This window comes from Ictalurus punctatus, chromosome 20, assembly GCF_001660625.3.
Source record: "Ictalurus punctatus breed USDA103 chromosome 20, Coco_2.0, whole genome shotgun sequence".
In the NCBI taxonomy this organism is placed as follows: Eukaryota; Metazoa; Chordata; class Actinopteri; order Siluriformes; family Ictaluridae; genus Ictalurus; species Ictalurus punctatus.
In genome coordinates, this window is record NC_030435.2 from 2,361,248 (window position 1) to 2,383,721 (window position 22,474).

Genomic DNA, 22,474 nt, shown 5'->3' on the forward strand with positions numbered 1-22,474 from the left:
TGCGTAAATTAATCTGACAACAAAGATAACGAGCGGCTCGTGATGCAGCGCAGGGCAGCGGCGGCGTCCTCGAGGAACACGATTACGTCACAGGATCCGTTTGGGCACAATGGAACAAGCTGCCCACTGACTTCCTGTTCTGTCCTGTCTGTTCCACCGTACAGGAAACCGCCGCAGAGACAAAGGTGCTCATGTTGACCACAGGAGTGTCCACGTGTTCTGGGTTTTCTGTTCCAAGGGAACTCATACACTCTTGGAGAACCCCTTAAACGTTCCATGTAGATCCTGAACCATATACTGCTTTCAAAGAAGGTTCCAAATATCCTTCCGACATTGAAGGATACGCGGTATAGAAAATGGATGGTGTCTACCACCGACATGAGACTTGTTCGACTAGTGAAAATGTACTGTATGTTTTTACGCCCTATCGTTCCCATGACTACTCATTATTCCTCTGGTCTGGTTTCGGATTAGGTGTGTGGAACCGTTTCTTATAACTTCCTTTGACATTCGCATGGACTCTTACAAAATCCAGCTGTATCAACCTTGCCCGTTTGAATCCATCAGAATATTCAAGAGATCGGGCTGATATAAGTGGACACTTGTGCGGTCGGTTGCTTCTTTCGACAGCTGTGTGTTCCTGCATCCTTACTTCATCCGCAAGAACGCCGAACAAAATATCTGGAGTCGATTCCAGATGTGGCGTTTGCTTGCGTTTGCTGCTGAAGTCTGCTGCTGTCATCTGTCAACACAGGACCCTAAGAAGTGTAAATGGCAGCAAAAGGGTGCATTCTTCAGAAGTAGGAATGCGATGGTGAGATCATTGATTGCAAAACGACCACAGAAGCACACAGAAGACCACAGTAGTCGGATGACGGAAGAATAATTTCAATCAAGAACAAAAGAAAAATCGGGTGAACAAATCCGAAACACTCAGCAGGATGTGGCGTAGATGTACCAAAGAGAAAATACACCGGCATGACTTCAAGAGGGTTTACCACAAGCTAATAAGTTCAAGGCCAGTGACTTCGTTGGATACGGGTGTGGGATATGCGAACTAAACGTACCGCTCGGAGCTAATTTAAACACATCCCGTCTTTACGTCATACAAAAAGTTGTCCAGGGTCTAACAGCTGTGTTCTTATGGTAACGGTTGCTCACTATTTCGCTCAATTTGTGGAAAAAAAATCCTTACATCCTATCGTTTATGTCTGATAAACAAGAGAGTGAAGAAGGGAAACACTTTTTAAACTACCCCAGCTATGCTAGCTAAGTTAAAGAGTTTTAGCTTTTAGTTTATCAACGAAACATTTGCAACAGTTAAAAATCATTATCCGTTAAAGTCTCCAAATGGCGTTCGAGACGTGATTTGATTGTATTTATTTTAGAAGCTCGGTGTGTCTAGACTGATCTACGCAGCAGCCAATAGCATTCAAGATACGATACATAAGCGTGGAATCCCAAGGCTAAATATGTGGAGGATTTCTCACAACCTCCTTCATCACGCCTGCTGGAGATATTTTAAGCATTTTAAGCACTTGTTTTTAGCATTTTCCACGTAGCGTTTCCATTTCTAGCGTACATCCAGATACTTCTATGAAATTACATTCACGACACAAAGCTGATATATTCTTTGGAAGTTATACACCAGATCCAGTAAACTGCTCGAGGGTAGAGCTCATGTGGTGCGTCGGGCGCATCTGAAATCTGGCCGAGTTCTCGGACAAAGTCTTACAGACAGCTGAGATTAAGATTAACCACTACCAGAGTGATGGAAAGAGGAAAGTATGGATGGAAAAGAAGGAACCCGCTCACGATCCAAAGCAAACCACCTCATCTGTGGAACACGGACATGTAGCGCTGCCAGTGAAACCAGATCATTGGGTTTTATTGATGAGGTGACTAGAGATGACAGCAGCAGGATGAATTCTGAACTGAACAGAAGCACGTGAACGACTAAGATCCAAGGAAGCGCTTCAGAACTAGACGGCACATCGTCGTGGAACAGGGGAACGACTCAAACATAAAAGATAATCTGGAATTTCAGAACCAAAACATGACGAGCTCATTGCAGGAAGCAGATTAGAAATGTAGGGTTGTTGTCATTTTGCCAAGCTAGCATAACATCGATTAGTTAGCGGAGAGCATTCTTATCTAGCTAGCTAACGACTTACTGAAACTCTGCTATTTTACGATTGGATATTTTAGTATTACGTATTGTTTTTAGCGAGCTAATGCAACTATCATCAAAAAAAAATCGCATTTGTAGCATTTCAACTAACTTAGCATTTCAAATGTCATCTTCTAGCTATTAATGATTGTTGCATAAGCAATCGGAATCCTTTAAGCCTTGAGAAGAGGTTTGCGGAAGTCCCGATCATAAAAGAATTTCAGCAGAATTTGAGCAACTCTGCGATCAAAGATGGCCGAATGTGAGCGCTGCGACGACGGGCATCTAAAACGTCACCGATAGAAACGACTCGTCATCATCATCATCGTACGACTATCGTACCAGACTCTATCGTGAACTCCGTCTGATTTTCTGCACATTCCTTCGGCTTTCTTCTCATGCAGCGTGACGCTGAATGACCTTACTATTAAGACCGTACAGCGTAAAAGGAACGTAAATGCGATCCTAATGGACCGGTATTCCAAACAAGAACTATTCTTTTCCATTAAGAATCGCTTCATTGCTTGTAGTACCTGCTTTTGTAGCTCCAGAACCAAGTGCTAAATCATTGTCAACTTAAATAACAAGAATTGTTAGAAAAAAAAATGAATAAATGAAGGAAAAATGAAAGCACCAACCACACCAAGGACAGAATCCTGACCACACAGCTACTGTACTACACTTTCCAAACCCAAATACTCATGAGCCTCAGGGTCTGATAAATTCTTTAGAAAGCCCATGTTTAGGCTGAATGAATGAATGGATGGATGGATGGCTGGACGGATGGATGGATTCCAGAAGAAGTGCATGCTGGGAAATAGTTTCTCCATCCCCACTACATCCCTCATCCAGGCTGATTTGATCTAACTAGGCCTCTTTTTTTTCCAAAGCAGTTATATCATGTGGATTCTCTCGTTTGTTTTTTTTTGTTTTTGTTTAGTTTTTTTACAAGGTGTCACATCATATTAGGTGTGTTGACATTTAAATGATTTGGTATTCATCCGATACATTTTTGTTAAATAGGACTGAATGAGTCACTCCACTGAAAAGCTGTGATTATTTTCCGGCTCGGGATTCTCACACTCGCTCACTTTATGTAAAAGTGTTCCGAATCGTACTTTTCCATGGCAGATTTAACGATGACAGACTTCGGCCCTACACAAAAGGCAAAACTGCCAGAGAGGCCGCACTAAACAGCTCAAGAAAAATGACAAACTTATCAACTATAACCAAATATATATATATATATATATATATATATATATATATATATATATATATATATATATATATATATATATATATTGCTATGTTCCAAGATTCCACTGAGTCTTTTTCCTAAAAAGTTCCAGGAACAATATGTACTTCAGAACTTACTCATTGTACCGTGCGTCCCAAGTGTTTTGGTTTTTTTTTTTCTTTCCAAAAGCAAACGTTGCTTTCTGACTAAATCTGGCTTGCTATAGTAGTGCATCTTCACTATACACTTTTTTTTTTTGTAAAGGATTTATAATGGCTAGATTTTTTTAAAATAAATAAATAAATATCATTATACATTGGTATATGGGTATTATATACTGGTCTCTCTGGTAAGTGTATGTAGCTAGTACAGTTAATCTGCTTTCATAATCTACCAACAAAGAACCACAACAACAACAACAACAACAACAATAAAGGCTGTACATTTTGGCTAACATTGTTTAATGGGTCTAAGTAAAAAATTCTGGATAGTGCACATCCTCAAGCAACAACGGTACTGGTCCTTACACACCTACAAGTGACATACTACAAGCAACACAAAAGCGTTTTTGCTTGCCAGTGTGAACGTAGCGTAAGAATTAATGAAGGTAGCTAAAACTATTGCTAGGTGATCAAAGATGTTCTTGATCCAGCCAATCCAGAAGCCTTGAGGAATCCACATTCCAGTCCAGACATTATCTCGCACTCACTCACCTGCCTACAGAACTCACCTGTTTCCTGTTAACCCTCGTTTACTTCCATAGTATTTAAACCGGTTCACTCGTCGCTAATCTTTTTTTATTATTATTATTATTTCTGGGTGTAATTCTGGGCACTGGTTGTGCTTGATGTGCTTCCTGAGTTTTAAATTCTTCTTTAAGTGCTCTTTGTTTTGCATTTGATTGACCTGATTTGCCTGGTTTTTGTGTTGTTTTGGCATTTTAACGAATGCGCTCCCTGTCCAGGGTGTACCCCGCCTTGTGCCTGATGCCCCCTGGGATAGGCTCCAGGTTCCCCATGACCTTGAAAAGGATAAGCGGTATAGAAGATGGATGAATGCACTTGCACTTCGATCCATCTCTCTCCACCTCATTACACCAATATAGTTTTTACCATGCCCTCCCTGTTACCTTTTATTTCTTTTTCTTTTTTTTTGTCAGATGACCCCTTTAAAACCAGAGGCTTGAAGCAAATTTTTCTGAGATATTGTGGTTTCCTTTTCAAACCTACTAAACGTAGTGGGAGAGGGTGTTTATAAGCCGTTCGGGGTTTTTCGTACCCACGTGCACCATCTATACGTCACAGCTGTCATCACTGCTATGTAGACGCAAGTTAGGTACTTGATGGTGTTCTGGCTAGCTGAACAAACGAGAGTCTATACGTCGTTTAAAATAAACATCGTAGTCGTCTGCTTTTCGTCTCTACCGATCGGGCTGCAAGTGGCCACTTGTGTGACGTCGATGTTGCACGCTTCTCAGGGGTGAAGGGAATGTTTCAAAAATGAGAAACTTGGGTTACATCTCGTCAATATGTCTCGTGACGCAATGTGAGAGCGTTAATGTTAACAGGTGATTCGCTCCGCTGGTGTTTCAAGACCTTCTCACCCCCGCTGTAGCTATTTATCGGTCTCTTCCTTCCACCTGTTTCCTCCAGGAAGCATCAACAATTTGTTGGCATGTTACGCTAGGACAGGACTGCTTTTTACCTGAAACCACACCACTGGAGGGTGTCCAAAGTGTTTGGGTAAACAAGCCAATAGGGTTTGAAGTCACTGAAACACCAACACTTTAACGTTAAATGTTTCCCTTCGAAAATATCGTGGTTTCCTCCTGCGTCTGGACGGCGTCCAACACCCGTGGGACACGGACTGAACAGCAGTGCAAAGGAAATCTCCTCGTATGAGGGATAGCCGTCATACTTCTATCGTGAAACCCGTACGGCTCAGCTGTAATTGATAAAACACCGTAGCTCTCGGAAAACAAGACCCAGGAGACCCCAAAAAAGAAATCTCAAAAGAAAACATTAGCAGGAATTTGAGTACAGCTCGGTTTTATTCGTGGGGATCATTTAAGGGGTTTCAAATCTCACTCGGGTCAATCCAGTGCAGTTTGCGTGGACTTTCGTCATGAATATTGGCCTTCCATAGCATAGAGAGACGATCCATCGTAAAAGCATGAATCTTACTGCGTTTTGGTGGACAGTTAACCACCGTGACTACAATTTGAAACCCCTCTCTATCGCTTGTTCTCGGGAAAACACACAAATCCCAGGTCCGGAGTTCTGGCTCTGACCTTCTTCTGAACAAGTCATGGATGAGTTCACGATGCGGCGTTGTTCAAACGCACTACAGATGAGTTTTATTCAGCACACGGTGTCGAGCCAGTGTTCTGGGTGGGACCTCACAAAGCCTATCGAATTGCGCCGCATACCTCTTTACCCATGATTCTTTTCCAAAACAAACGGCACGTGGAGCCAAAGAAAATTCGCCCAGACCTGGCTTTCCAGAGCCCAGATAATATAAAACCGGTCCGGCCTTTTCGGAACCCGCAGAATATTGAAGTAGAGCCGGCATTCCCAAAGTCTGCCTGGATATTAGGCCAGCTTTTCCATATGCAGGAGAAAATAAAGCTAAATGTTTTATGCAGAGAGAGGACCGAGAAAAGCCGTGCACGATGGAGTTCTTCGTCCGGGTTTAAATGGGTGTGCAGCTCGTCCAGAGCACAGGCGGGGAATCGATTTCGGAACCACGGCAGTCTTTATACCTTGCGTGACGCTTGTGCTTTCGTAACTGTTAGTTCATAGATCTCTGTGTTTAGCGTTTACCATAAGGGGCATTCAGACTTCAGAAAAATCCCTGGCCAAAGTGCCTTTTGCGCTGATATTTCAGAAGTATATCGTACGTACGAGCGACGAGGGGGTTGTTCACACTGCAACGTCGGATGATCATATTTTCAAATGTCCTCATTGTTGCTCAGTAACAATACTCGGCACTCAGTCCTCCATGTTTGTTTTTCTTGCTTGACGTACGACTTGCAACCCAATTGGTTGAGAGGTTTAAAAAAAAAATGGCGCCTCATCTTTTTCTCAAAAGATATGCCAGTGACGGCTCTTTTTTTTTTAAAAAATGGCCGCTTCATGAAAATGTAAGAAGTGTGCTCGAGGGGGAAAAACAAAAACACTAAGTGTGAAAGCACCAGTTCAGCCCAGCACTGTATTGTTTTCCTTAAGCTGAGGTCTTCGCTCCACGCCTGCTGGAAAATACGTCAGTCTCATAGTTACCGCAAAAATAGAAGACCCTGCTATGATGACGGTCATTTCCTTTACCATGCCTAAAGGATTTTCCCTGTCATGTTGAGGTAATTCAATCAAACACTGCTTTGCTGCACAAGTTACATGACCTTCTACAGAGCAAGTCTCTCGGATGGGATTAAGAGCTGTTTGAGACGCATCCACGCAATGCCGCCTTCAAAATTCTCCGAACGTTCAAAGACGGCCGTCCTTTTGCGCCCCCGCCCCCACCCCTGGAGGTGTCTTTAACTAAATAAAAAATTTTTTTTTAAAAAACAGCCAGCGTGTGTTTGGGGTTTTTTTGTTTTGTTTTTTCGGCCTTTCTTCCGCAACGTTCCACTAATTTGTAACTACGTCCATGTTTATGTACAGTACAGAACAAGTCTGGTCATGAAAGCTAAAAACGACCCAAAGTGTCCATTTATTGCACAGAGTAAACAAAGCCAGGCTCTGCAGGGCAGTCGCGGTGTGGAACAAGCGTCGACATCGTAAATCTAGCAGAGCCGTAAAACATAAAGGAACGTATGAAGGAAACGCATCGCTTTCTACATGTTCTGTGCCCCTCTTGAGGAAGTTCATGGCTTTTTCCAAAAGTATTACAGCATGAATTGCGTAACCTCCAAAGCACACAAAAATGGGATTATACTCTGTGGAGGAGCGGGCTAGTTCTTCATAGGAATGAAATTATCTTTGCCGTATGACAAAATAATAAATTCTGCTCCTTTAATGGAACGAGCGTTTTTGGAAAAGGGAAAAAAAAAAAAACCCCTTTAAAATCCTCATCTGACTTCCGATAACGCTACGGGACGTTTGGGTAAACCGACCTCAAGTGATGAGTCAAATGAAAGGCTTCGTCCATAAATCCACAGCGTTAAACTTGACACGAGGAAGAAAGCGGGGAAGTCTAGCGAGATATCACGCTCGAAATGTTCTCATGGTGCTCCACATGTGGCGTTATGTTTAACTGATATTTTCCATATATGCTCTCCCAAATTCTTCCACTTCCCCAAATAAGAACAATGGAATAATATGCACTTGTGAAATCTATAATGCATTCATGAACTGTACGCGTGCGTGTGTGTGTGTGTGTGTGTAAAACCCCTTGCTGCCTCTCGCAGCATGCAAATGTGTGTGTTTGAGTGAACTGCAGTTCAACCCTGACTCCCCCTCTCCAGCAAGCTCCAGACGTAGAGCTCAGATTTCCATTAGGAAGCTCGGAGAGCAACACAACACAACACAACGCTCGATCGGGCCACTTCTAGACAAACGCACAACACACGGCTGGAAATACGCACAAACTGAACCGATGTTTGTGCTTGTGCTACAGAACAATCCGTACTGAGCCCTTCTCAAATCTAATAAAGGCCCGTAATGAGCGCTTCTCCTGTGGGGAGGCAGCGTTCTGCTCCCTTTAAGTCCGTTCGGATAGGGAGAGTGAATTCCACTCGCCTGACGCGCACGCACACGAGCTCGATCAGCGAGAGCCGACTGAGAGGCCCAGAAGCGTCGTACAGAGCCCTGCATACTGGAGTTCAATCCGGTTTTATCACGTGTACAACAGTATAGATGCATAAATATTTCTAGATCGGCGGTACCGTCGACATACCGCTGACAAGTGACGACCCAGATAACCAACCACGATGAGCCGACTTGCATACGATTGTGACGTATGTAATTATCGCAGCTAAAATTCATCTTCCCGGGTTATAAAAACTGTTTATGGACACGTCTAAACAAGTGTAATGAATGGTTCCACATTGCAAGTATGGTGCAGAAGAATGTTAAACCGGGGTCTTCTTTCTAATTAGTCTGATCTCAGGTGTATACTATTATATGATAATGTAATACAGGTTACAATGGTAGTAGGAAGTGCTAAAAAGAAGGTATTAGTCACCGCCACCTGTGGCCACGAGTCCAAGATGGCAAAATTTAGCCATTCTCTCTGGGGGAGTGACCTGTCAATCAAAAGCAACACTAGCCAATCGTGGGTGCCTGTAAGCTCTGCATGCAGAAGGGGGCGGATTCACCTCCCTTTATGGTAGTTGTCGTATGATGGAGGACTAACTAGTGGGTGGGATTTGGCCAAGACTAAATTAGGGTGAAAAACAAGTGTGTGTGTGTGTGTGTGTGTGTGTGTATGTATATATATATATATAATTTTTTTTTTTTTTTTTTTTTTTTTTAAATGTTAGTTTGGGAGTCGAGATTGACATAACCTTAACAGAATTGTGCTACCTAGTCGCTCACTATAACTTTCAATAGCAAAACATTGCAAAACCATGCGCACTAGGAACTAGTCTGATTACATCATGGGAAATAGGACAAAAAACGACTTTGTTTGGAAACAAATCGGTCTAACGACCCGTTTATCTGTACAAGTGAGATTAAAAAGAAAAAAGGCTCTGTATTTGAGGCTGGTTACAAACTGGAGTGATGTCGCTGAGGTTGAGGAACTCTCAGTCAGAATTCATAACCCACTGCTGACGTTTCAACCTCTGGGTTCCCTAGGCCACTCCCACTTCTTCAGGTCCTCGAATACAGACGTTCGGAACGGATCTAAACGGATACAGATGGTGCGTCAGCACATATATATCATTCCTCCTAGCCAACGACAAGCTTATCTGCTTATGCTAACAGAGACAGTCCTGGGTTGGCGTCTCCGTCACTTCACTATCTCGTTTATCGAGATCCAGAAACAAAACATCTGTGAGGATCCAGGCTCATTGTTTAAGAGTCTCATTTTACAGTTCCATATTGCTTAAAGATAGGGCTAGTATGGAGGTAATGATTGCTTCCAGCACTGAGCTAACTGCATCTGATAAAATCACACAGCTCGGCTATTACGTTTCAGTGCTCTCTTGAAAGAAGCCTGTCCGAGAACGTAAAAAAGACTGCGAACCCACCCTACACGGGCAAACGAGGACCTGCCATGGCTCTAAACGAGTGCGCTGAACAAACGCTCCGTACGTTTTAATTAGTCCGATCTTATCTGGACGCTCTCCGTGTAAAGTAGGCTGCTTTGCTATATCGGCGTTCTGTAGGGTTAGAACTCATTCGGATGTATTCACGGTTCATTAACAGAAACGCGGTTACACGTGTACACTGTGCGAAGTGTAAAAAAAAAAAACAATACAGACTGGATATACACCAGCCTGATGGTCGTGATGGAAAATTCCCACTTCCTTAGGATTTGGTTCGCCATTGTGTCTACTAGGCAAATCATCTGGACTGCGATGAAAAATATCATCACGATACTTCACAGGATATTTCTAGGATACACGACATGTATCAAGATACGTAGGCTTCCTGATGAATTTCCAGCTAAATAACCTTTCCAAATAATTCGATCGACGCTTATATTTAATGTACAGTGAAATGAACCGACGCTGAAAAGCTGTAAGAATCTATTATTTATTTATTTACTTATTTTTTAATTGTAAGCGACAGATGTAAAGATTGGAAACGTAATCAAATCTTCTTCCAGAGTTTCACATTCCAATAAAATAAACGAACGACACAATGTTTATAATAAAAATAAATAAATAAATAAATAAATAAATAAATCACGAGACCAGTGATATCTCAGAGAAGCGATTATATCGTGATATATTTTAATCCCGATATTTTGGTGCTCATCTAAAGGACTTCGGACCTTCTCGTCACTCGGTATTGTTATTCATTTGGGAGATTTAAAAACCTTTTAGAAAGTCTCGATGCTTCACAGAACCTCGTGGTGTAAACTCGCCCACCACATCAGAATGGCTTTCACAACATCCTCGGGAGGTTATCGCTAAGGAAATGGTGGGAAAGGCCTCAATCTTGGAACAATGCTATCTTCAAAAGCTGAATACTAAACTGTCCCACGCTCTCAGAAGGGCTATCAGATGGCACAACTGCCTGCTAGGCATAAAGTTTCACTTCAATCATTGCGTAAGCTTGATAATATTTTATTGGGGGGGGGGGGTAATAGGCGAAGTCTGGCGCGATTGTAACACATAGTACATGGTGTATAAGTAGAACAAGCCCTTGTTTGCCCTTCAGCGCTCTGTAACACGACGGACGTTGTTTTTGTTCGTTTTTGTCTTACTGTCTTTAAGAGGGAGACCGGTGAGGCGAGAGAACGACTGTTTATAGCTGCTATAGCGCAAGTGAAAACGGGAACTAACTCGTCCACGGACATTCCACAACGTTAAACGCAACTATTAAACGTATAAGGACTACGGTTTGTTATTCTACAATTAAGTGTTGGCAAATTGCTGTGGTTTAAGAAAGGGTGTGGTAAGAGTAAGTTTTTAAACCTTCGAAACGCTACCCTGTCGACGGTCACGTTCCTGTCGCAGAACGTCACGCGGTCTTTTTTCCCTCGCGTGTCGTATAACCGGACGTCGTCCCACAGTAGCGAGTTTTGCTCAGCATGCGTTTTTAGTACTGAGTAAGGCCAGATGAGTCATCTCCAAAGCGGACAACTTCTCCGATTTTTCCAGCAGCAGCAGACGCGCTCGAAACCGGCCCGACTCTCCGTACTAATAAACAGAAGGTTTCCTCGGTCTGTCTGCGCACACGCAAGCTCCACATTTTCCACGTTTATTGTTTATCCTTATTGCATTAAGCTGCATCCTTTTATTTACAACTCGTCGAGATATCTGGTTTCATCTGTCCGGAATGGAAGAAGCGGCTTTCGGGCGAGTGAGCACACCAACAAGTGTTTCTCATTTTACAGTCGTTGGCACCGAAGCTGTTTGGGTAGCAGTGTTGGTGCTTAAAAAGCAACATTTTTGCTCGCAGAGACCGAGGGTTTGGATGGGAATTGTACATGATTGAAGTCAGGAGTGGAGTGGAGCAGAAACAGATTGGTACTGACCAGCACGGCCGTGCAGCGGTAGCCGAACACGACGGGCTGACGGGTGTAAATTCACGTCTCCTGCAGGGATTTCTCTAAGCGAGGGTTGCCAGGTTTTAACAAAAGCTCCAGCTCAACTACATCTAAAAAAAAAAAACGCACAAGAAACACCCTTGTCACATTCTCTCAGTTTTTCTTTCCCAATCTCCGCGATACATCGTACAACAAAAATAGTTTTGCACATCGTATAAACACTGCCTGCACTTACACTTTCCCTTGGGTTTGCCGCCTTGTTTTTCTGTAAATTAATTCGATTTATTTCCGATTATTTCATTTAAAACAAGACCTGGCCTGGAAAATTTACCCCTCACCATTATTTCGATAACAGCAAAGACGTGATGGACAACAAGCATGACGGTGCATCTGTTGTCTATTGGAAAAGTTGACTGGAGTCTGACATGACGAGCTAATCAGAGACCGCTCGTGGTTTACGCTACGTGCAGCGATTTCCACCGATCCGAACGAATTCGCTCTGATTACAGATTCTAAATTAAACTGTTTATACATATCCTAAACCGGCCGGTCTGTACATGACGTCCGTTTATCAAGAAACGCGTTACCCATAATCCGACCCGATGAGTAGCGCACGAGTCCGGTCGGCTTTTTCAGGGTTTCATCTTTAATCTCAATGCTTGTGTTTTTAACAAGTCTTTATACCGCAACGAGTTGAAACCTGATTCATTAATCAGGTGGGGTTTTTTTGACGGTGGTAAACAGTCTCCCGTACGGAGGGTTTAATAATCTATTTATTGGATGAATTTTTTTGTCGCATTGCCTTCGGATTCCGCGGAACGGGAAAAAAAAGAGTGATGAACCGTTTACGGTATCTAATAACGTAAGGTTGTTTTGTGGGCATTCGACAAGAAAGAAAGGCCATTACCAGAATGAAGTTAAATAACGTTGAGCAAAAATGTCACCCAGATGTCGTTAGACAACAAGGAGAATCATTTTGCGTGGAGTTGCTCACTATTTGACGTTTCATCGCGATTCGGAAGCACGTCATTCCTCGTCAGGGCAGATGTAAACGTTTCAAACCGCCGGCTGGGAATAACTGCACAACTTCAGTGGTTTTATTTAGAAATGAAATGTGTAACATTTTACAAGCTAATCTCTTTTATTTAAATATTTTATCGACCGTCCTGATCGGGTTTCTCCGACCGTCCGTCCCCTCGGATTTAATCCTCTTTTTTTTTTTTTTTCTTCTGCTTCTCTGCACAAATGCGTGAGCAGCAAGCTGTCAAGCTGCATTTCAGTAAAGTCTCATGAGGAGAAACAGACTCTTTATTCATGTGTTTCATGAGACAGCAGAGTTTAAGTATTTGCCCCTCTGGCAGGTTGTGAATCCCACCAGGTCCAAGAAATTGGAATATGTAAACGTTGTGTGTTACTGATGGCGTGTGTGTGTGTGTGTGGGGGGGGGGGGGGGGGGGTCTGTGTGTGTGTACCTTGTGGAGACGTGAGCCATACAGGAAAACTGGGACCTTGAAAGCTTAGCATGACTAGGAATGTTAGCTGAGCTAATAATAATTTAGGTTGTATAACGTATTGAGTCGCCGAATAGGGTAGGTTCGGCGTCACAGTTTCACATATCGTCATGATGTATGCCCGATGAGTTTTTCCAAACGTTGTTGTTGTTGTTGTTGTTGTTGTTGTTGTTGTTGTTGTTGTTGTTTGTCTCAGTGTACTACTTTTCCTCCCAACAATACACTTTCATTTTAGAATTAATGGTGACGTTTATGAATGTCATCAAAAAGAGTCCTTTCTAGTGGGATTGGATGAGTTTTGCACGGGGAGATCAAACCACGAGGTCAAGAGGTCAAAACAAACCGAAACCAGGTATTGGAGTTCCAAATGCAAAACCATCGAATCTAGATGTCATGTGACCTACGCAGCCGAACGCAGCCGCGAATCGTACAGGAAGTGCTTACAAAAGAGGTCGATTTGTATCGCGAGTACCATCGTGAAGCCCCGCCCCTTTCTGTCAGTTATCCCGGGCGAATCGATCCTCTTACAGCATCACTTAACGGGATGTGATGCGTCTGGAAATCGCATCTCTCCGTTATGTTTCGGCTTCTGTTACACACCGAAGGATGTACAAACAGCCGTTTGGATGAAAAATTTTAAATATTTCCTTCTACAACCGGCTACGTTTTTTTTTTATATTACTTTGTTTTCCTTTATACCACGTTTTTAGACTACGGGGACAATTTCGCACAGTGAATCAATAAATATATGATTCCTGCTGTATTGTAGCTGATTCACTTCGCACTGGATCTTGTATGTTAATCCTTGACCTTTCATGACTGACGCATGGTGACTGTTTCGTGGCTACACCCCAGTGTATCCGGATCGCACAATGCCACAGGACGCAAGATAAAGTGTTTTCTCTTCCTTCACGCTGACGCGAGAACGCGCAGGGACGGGTCAGCGTCTCCGAGGCCGTAGCGCTACTCTGCCATTACTGCGGAGAGACTAGGACGGGCCCTGCAACCACACACACATAAACACACCGCAGCCTGGCTCCGAGCTGGGCCTCCCTGGAGAACAAACCTTCCACGGTCCTCACACACACACACACATACACACACACACGCACTCTCTCCACCCCCTGCAGGCTCTCTCAAGCCTCCCAGCGTCCTGGCCACATGCGCCAGCCTGCTGTTATTGTCTTCGAGAGAACAAAATAGAAGTCTCTAATGACAAACCCTTGAGTGTGGCTATACAGTGCCTCCAGTTGTCTTACCAGTCTCGCGTCGTGGACTCGTGTCCAAAATACTGATCCATCACAATTGGATTTGAGTCTACAGTTTCGACCAGATTCACTAAAGTCGAGCCGTTTTTCTGACTGGAAGGTTTCGAGAATCACAACAGCAAACGTAAAGCCATCCCATCGAGTTCCTAAAAAAAAACACTCTGACCAACCTTCGCTTTGTTCTCATCACAAAGCGGCTCGGAAAAAGGCCTTGGGTTTTTTTTTTTTTTTTTTTTTTCCAAAAATAGTCAATAAGACAAAAAAGGAGAGGTGGGTGAGTAAGAGGGGGGAGGAGGAGGAAAGGCAGGCCAGTGACAGCTAACGAGGACCAGATGCCCTACCTTCACTGGTAGCCACATTCTTCTGAGCTTTGGTCGACGTCTGATCCGTACTTGAACTCAGGTCGGAGGAAATGCTGGAACTGCCCTTCCCTGCAATCGGAGGAACACGTGAGGGCAGGAAAGCTCGAAAAATGGCACAACACGTGTTAAGTCATCATAATAAATGAGACAAAGAAAGAGACGTGTGTGTGTGTGTGTGTGTGAGAGAGAGAGAGAGAGAGAGAGAGAGAGAAGTTGGGGTTTGGACAAACAGTAGCCCAGCATGCTATCACTTCCCCCGATAACATTTACGAAACTTTACTAACAATCCTTCTGCGTACATTTTCAGAAATTTTGATAATAATCCAGATCTTTTTTTCTTTTTTTTTTCTTTCTACGTACAAAGTCTGACTCAAACTGGACTCCAAATCTGGAACCACCACGTGAGCTGGAACTCATTAATCGTCCTCCGTCGACGTGGTGCTTAAACGTACGCGGCTGTGAAACACGACCCCTGAGGTTACATGGCGTTCGGTATAACCGATGATTCTAAACGGCGTTCTTGAGAAATGCACAGATCGAGGAGTGTTTACAGCATTTCCTACAAGTGCAAACACGAGCAGAGCGGTTTATTTGACCATACAAGGTCACTCCGGCGTGCTGTGTTGTGTAAACCTGCTTGTTTTTCAGTAAATAGTTTTGCACTGATATCAAGTTGAGGAGGTCGTGTTTAGCGTGGAGCACAGTTTCGACATGGCCCCTTTAATCTAACGTCTGCTTGCATCGCCACTATTGTTTATTGTCTATTGTCTGGGAGGAATGTGGGCTTCACTGTAAGTGAGATTAATTGGCTAAACACATCGCGATGATGGATTCTGGACAGGTCCGAGTTCATTCCCATGGATGATCTACAAGCGGAGCTCATCGTTAGGTTCGGATTTAGGGCACGGCGCTAAAGGTTAAGAATGCACAGAGTCACAGATGAGATGATTCGAAATACAGCCTTATTACGCCAAGTGTGCGTTTATTATTTCATGCTCCGGTTCGGATCGTATTTGTTACAGTACAGTTGAGCTCTCGATTTTGATTGGTCAGAATGGGCCGATGAATTTTCTAGAACAGCGGCGCCTCCGTTCTGAAGACTTTCCCGACCGTTTCTGACCGTAACGAAGCTCTGACACTGGAGACTCCTTCTCGATCCACGTTATAAACGTCTCCATAATCGCACTTTTTTTTTTTTAAAACAACGGCATGTTTTTTAATCCGTTTATTATTAAATCACATGGAGTGTTGATTATACTACACCCTGTGAATGAGTTGTTGCTATGGAAACGATAAGGTATAAGAACTACTGTTACTGTTACACACTGCGTATTAGAACGAGGGCGAAATACTGGCCGGTGCACAAAGCTTGGTTGATTTTCAAAGCTTTTTTTGATCGATCTGGCGATGCGTTTCGATACCAGAGCTAAGCTGTAAGTACTTCTGGGGTTTGTGGGATGAAGGGGAAAAAAAAAAACTTTCGGAGCACTATTTTTTTTAAATTATTATTCTTTTTTTCCGTCTCCAGAATGTTCCGTTCATGGCCCGGGAAACTCTGTTCTCTCTTCAGCGTGGCACGTTTGGCAGAAGTAAAGAGAAGCGAGTCATCCTTACGGTCAGAGAGGTGAATTGCTTCGGTCTCCACCTGTCAGCAGGGAAATCAGCCGGAAGGCTCGCGTTCCTCTTAGCGGATTACGGAGATGCCGAAGCGCTTTGGATGCAGCTGCCGTTTCTAAAAAGGAAGCTGCAACCGAGAGGACTGATCGGATGGAGAAAAATCCACGCTACGCGGCTAAAGTTCCGAACAAACGACCAGACGGCTGTGGGTTCAAAGAGCAGGACTGCGCCTGAGCCAGTGACCTCGTTCTGTCTTTTGGATAAAAGTGTGATTAATCAAATGAAAAAAAAAATCCGCCGCGATCTCAATCGGCTTCTGCGATTTACCTTCGTAACGAGTCGACCTTTTTTTTTTTTTTTTAAGTCGAAGCTTCTTCCGTTGACATGTCGCGCTTTGTATTTTCGCTTCGGTCTACCTGCTTCATCACCATGTAGAGAGAACGATGCAGCGGCGCTTTAGTCTTTTCGTCCGGCTCTCTTGCCTCCACATCTGTCCACGCTGCTCGAATCTTCCAGAGCTTCAGCTTTTATCGTAAACATCACGTTAGTTACGCGGGGACTCTCAACTACATCGTATGAATGCACTGCATTCTGGGACTTTCTGGGAGTCCAGCATCTGCACCAACGTCTCCGCTGCTTCTGTGCCAGGTTATTATTCATTAATATGACCAACATCGCCGGGAAATCACCAACGAGAAAAGAATCTTTTTGTTTTTAGGAGCTAACGGCAAAACGTGACCGTTATCACTTAGTTTTATTTATTTATTTTTTCCTCCAATTAAACGCCATCGTGACGGCGCTAGCGATAATGATTATGTCTCCCCGCGACATCAGCACAGCACACGACCACTAACTTCTCCCTGGAATAATGGAAATGCAAAAGCAGCCAACAAATTAGCAGCAGAATCGCTAAACACAGAAGACGTATTTCAGTATAAACACAGTTTCCGGGTGGACTTCTCCTTTAAGGTTCTGAAATGAACTGAACCCTTGGATTGTGTCTCTCGATTCTAAATGGCTTGGGATCAAATCTGCCAGATGAATAAAAATGTAAAAGTAATCCCTCCCATCCAAACGTGTTTAAATCTTTAACGCTGCACATCTGCTCGAGCGCCGCAAATTGTGGAAAGATAGATGCGGACTTCGAAAATCCCTGAGCCGTGCTACCATCTCTGTGGAAATTTATTGGAGTGCCAGTTTTAAACGCGAGCCAACCCTTGAACCTTCCCAAGAATTATGGCGTGCTTGGGCACACCGCAAGTCTCTGACACGGCCAACATCTCATTCAGCGGACGAGAGGTCTCTGGCAGGAGCGCTGATGATTATGAAACGTTCCAAACGCCATCTCGGCCAAAACGCCAGTCATCGGTACGTTAGTATTTAATGAGTCAGGGTCTGGCTGTGCTTCCCGAACTAAACATGAGGACCGGTCGGATTTACGCGTGACCTAGTGATGAAGAGCACCGGGCCTGGATTTATTGGATTTCAGGTTCTAACACACCTGATCCAGGTAAATCAGTGCCCTACAGCACTCCTTAAGGGTTGTTCCTCTGGACGGTCCTTTAAAAGTTCTGCGTGTGTTCCAGTTTATTTTGGTTCGTTTTAAACCCGAGATGATATTTTGACGTTCCTGCTCCAGCGTTCCACATCCTCTCTTTTTAGTTTAACGACATTCTGTTCATTTCTGTTCTATTCGACTAACTATTTTGCGGTGTGAGATGCAGAATTGAAGGGAGAAAAAAAAATACTTTCCACAGATTTTCCCCCCACATTTCCCGTCTTCAGAAAGCCGGCTATAGCGGCTATCTGACGTCGGGTCTCCCCGTGGCGTCCTGTAGGACCGATTCGGGGCCAGATGACGCATCTCGATCTGTGGTCGTTTTGAAAAACCGCGAGCGTCTCCGAATATCGCGGCGTTTGTTTGATCTTGCGGTCATTCCTGCGATCGCAAAATCGTGGAATCCTGGAGGGGCTGACCAAAGCAAAAGATGTAGATAACTGTAAATGTCCATCTGTCCATGTCCCCAAGCCCCCCCCCGCCACCTTCAATGAGGACGATTAAACATACGCACGGCAAACCCGACAGAAAATATTTGCTGTGTTTAAATCGTAAGGCGTTGCCGGACAGTAAACACGTAACATAAGCTACGCGCGTGTCCGTATTTGTGCCGTGTGAGAATAGACCGGATTCGACACTAGTGTTCTGTCTCTTCAGGCTTTTCGTTGGACTTTTTGGAGAGCAGAGGAGTTGGACACGGGGTTCCTGTGGTAGAACAGCGCCAGAGTTTTGAGTCAAGCATGTAAACAAGTGATTCACTCGGCCTGCTTACCCAGCGCTTTGGGATCCGTCCTTTAATTCAGCAAGAAATGGGGAAATGTGCACATGCCAGCAACTAAAGGCTGAAATATGACCGAGCTTTGCGATGGTGTTAGTCTGAGTTTAGAGTTCTCTGAGGAAGAAAGCGTATTGGTAAGCGTCTAGAGCACGGTATAGGACAAAGCACGCATCTTTGTTTTTTTTTCTGATTTCAGATTTATCAGACTATCTCTTAATCAAGGTATTTTAGTGTCTTACTCTTATCTAGGATCTGAAATGAGAAGACTGTCTGACTGTCTAGACTGTCTGATATTACTACATTTCTCTCTACGTGCTGCATTTGCTATAAACAAAAATGCACATTTAGACACGAGATATGATGCTTATAATCTCCAATCTGTTCCGGCTCCTGACAAACTGAATCATCTCGATCGCTCTTGCAACAACAAAAGCGGTTCTCCGGCGGTTCTTTTAAGGCAGAGGTTCTCGACCATTCCGCAGCGCTCTCATATATTGTTTCATTATTTAAAACAATGTTTTGGCTGTTCACTACAGCCTGATATCCTGGTCAGGATCACGGCGGATCCGGAATCTGTCCGGGGAACATCAGGTGTGAGGTGGGAATACACCCTGGATGGGGGATGCCAGTCCATCACAGGGTACCACACACACCTGACCTTCACACCTAGAGGGGATTTAGATTTGCCGAACAACTTACCGGCATGTTCGTAGGAGGAAACCGGAGAACCCGGAGGTTTTCTCCGAGCGGACACGCGGAGAACATGCGATCAGACAGTCACCTGAAGTCACGTCAGAACCCTGGAGCTGTGAAGCGCCAACGTTCTCCACTTCAACACAATCTAATGACTAAACGAACTCAAATATAAGAAAAAATCTCGGACATCTTTTTGAGAACCAGTGCTTTAAGGGTTTATTATTATTATTATTATCATAAAATTATTGATCATATTATTAATGATGCACTCTTGATGGTATCACACGACCCTCAAGTGACAACCAAATGTAGGGTACAGTTTAGTACCCCTTTTGTTGTTTTGACTCTGAAATCCTCTCACTGGGATCATATTTCATCAGCACGAGCCTGTCTGTGGTGAGATCCACACCTTTTGTGGAACCTTGTAGGTTGCATAAGTTTCGGGTTCTGGTGCTGTTGGAATGCAGATGTGAAGGAAAATCCATCTCGTGCGCGGTGATGAGCAATGCGTTTGAGTACGCACACTGCAGCTCACGTGCGAAGTTTGCACATACGGGGTTAGTAGGAGTTTATTTTCTGATCACTGAGAGTGATGATGCATGCGTAACAGAGAGGACACGTTGCGTTAAACAAAAAAAAAAAAAAAATGGAGTGCAGAACGCACGCGCGCGAGAGAATAAACAGGAATAATAGGAGGCTGACCCGAGCATGGCCGCGGCGCGCGCCTGGGTTAAAAGGAAAAAAAAAAGAAGAAGAAGATGAACACCGGCGCCGAGGCGCTCGCGCTGCCGCCGCCACTCACCTTCACTCCCGCTCTGCTTCCCCTGGCTCGCTCCCATCCCGCGGAGCGCGCGATCCTACCGACGACCCATGCACACCAAAGGATGGACAAAAAGAGAGAACCGAAGGATACCGAGAAGAAGAAATAAACTCCAAAGTTCTCTTCGGCTCGCGCGTTAATAAATCTCCTAACGGGACATAACGGTCCTCCAAAACTCGGCGTTTCTTTTCCTTTCTCTCTCTCTCTTTCTTTTGCGCTTTTATTCTCCAACTTTTCACTTTAACGCTTAACGTCTTCGCTTGTTCTCCATGTTGGAACGATTTTCGTAACTCCTTACCGACCAAACACGCGCGTGATCGTGCAAAAAAACAAAACACACACACACACACACACACACAAGAAAGAACGAGAGAAAGAAAAGAAGAACTGTAGATGGAAGATACTTGGTGATCCGGGAGCGCGCACTCGCTCCTCGTCTAAGCTGAGGCGCGCGCGTGCACGAAAGGGAACGCGCATTCGCCCTAAATTGAATATGCACCTCTCTCTCTCTCTCTCTCTCTCTCTCTCATCCGCCATATTTGTTATTTTAGCTTTAATAACGCGCACAAATGGCGCTGGTGTAAATCTGGGACGTGTAACCAGTCGTACACTCTATACACAAACACACACACACACACACACACACACCAACACACACACACACACACACGCACGCACACAAAACCAAGTACTACACTCTACCTTTCCTTGTGGTACCCTTAATAGGCCTGGGTGGTACCTTTAAGTGCACATTTTACATGTTTTTACCTGTAGTAAACGTCTGAAGTACATCATTGCACTTTAAGGACCACTTGTAGAGCTGTCAGGGTAATCGCTTAAAGGTGTACTCAGTTTATGCACCTTTCCAGGTTAAAATAATAAAAAACACACACACACACACACACACACACACACACACACTAAAAGTTCAAAAGATCCCAGTGACAAGGACAGGTACACTTTAGTACACTTTCATTATTATTATTATTATTATTATTATTATTATTATTATTATTATTATTATTCTGAGAGGGTATGGATTTATGGAGCACAGAAATGTATAATCTTGCAAGTGCTGGCAGCGTCACAAGTCACTTCTAGATCATTGTGTGTGTGTGTGTGTGTGTGTGTGTGTGTTAAAATTCGAGACTGTTCTCAATTGGGCCCTCTGTTGACATGTTTTACTCAGTGCATCACCGCAGGTTTTCATTTTTCAAAATTCAATCCATTTTTCAAAATGAAAACCGACTGATCTCCAGGTCAGAGGCAACAAGACCATCATCCACCGCTACCTCTTACATATGTATTTAAGTATTGTATGCGATTTTTTTTGTGCCTTTTTTTTTTAAAGGAAAAAAAAACAACTTGATTTGGTTGCTGTAGGTCTACTCACGCCTCTCGACAGTCCTTTCGTATGGTTTCTGATGGAGACTACAAAGCGATTGTGGACCAGGATGTGTAAAGAGCTTGTAAATCTAAAACGTATCTCAGAAATGTAAAACAGAACAAATGTTGCCCTTTCATAGAGCTGGAGAAGAGGACAAGAAACCAATAAAGTGTCTAATGGAGACCGTATGGAGAAATGAAAGAAAGACACAAAGAATGAAAGGAAAAATAACAGCAACAAAAAAAAGAAAATCCTCAAAAGCAGGTAGAATGAAAGTTCAACTTTATACCACATTCAGAAATACAATAATATAATAAAATAAACGTATCGTTTCATTATTAACATACGTAAAAATGACTACATTTTTGTTACTGCACTGTAGGTAGTTATAGGTTCGCTGTGCAATTCCCAGTCAAGCTTTTACATTATTAAAGAAAGAAAGGAAAGAATTTTAAAAAGTAATCAATAAAAAGATTAGATTGAAATATATGAAATTACAACTATGACATGTATGTTCTCCCTGTGCTTCAGGGGTTTCCTCTGGGTACTCCGGTTTCCTCCCCCAGTCAAAAAGACATGTGTTGTAGGCTGATTTGGCATTTCTAAATTGTCCATAACGTGTGTGTGTGTGTGTGTGTGTGTGTGTGCGATTGTGCCCTGTGATGGGTTGGCACCCCGTCCAGGGTGTCCACTACCTCGTACCCCGAGCCCACTGGGGCAGGCTCCAGGCTCATCCCGTTACCCTTTGTAGGATTAGCGGCGCAGAAAATGGATGGATGGATGTATGAACAGATAAATATTACAATATAATTGTGTGCGAATTATATAGTGCAATATATTATTCATATACTGACAGAACTGCCTCGCCATCCCCCCCACCACCCTTAACCCCTGGGTTTAAGGTTAG

General features: G+C 43.6%; 1 protein-coding gene across 2 annotated transcripts in view; it reads right to left on the minus strand.

The window, feature by feature from the left end:
* fbxl7 (F-box and leucine-rich repeat protein 7) overlaps positions 1-20,699 on the minus strand; it is a 41,353-nt gene extending 20,654 nt beyond the window's left edge. Inside the window, exons 1-2 of one of the 2 annotated variants that reach the window (XM_017495715.3) lie at positions 20,163-20,699; positions 14,691-14,780 (exon numbers count right to left, since the gene is read on the minus strand). In XM_017495715.3, coding sequence (XP_017351204.1) covers positions 14,691-14,780; positions 20,163-20,199 — 127 coding nt within the window. In that variant the 5' untranslated portion in view covers positions 20,200-20,699. Of the gene's footprint in view, positions 1-14,340; positions 14,616-14,690; positions 14,781-20,162 lie in introns of those variants that run through there. The other variant, XM_053688664.1, reaches the window with a different exon arrangement.
* Positions 20,700-22,474: the final 1,775 nt, after the last annotated feature.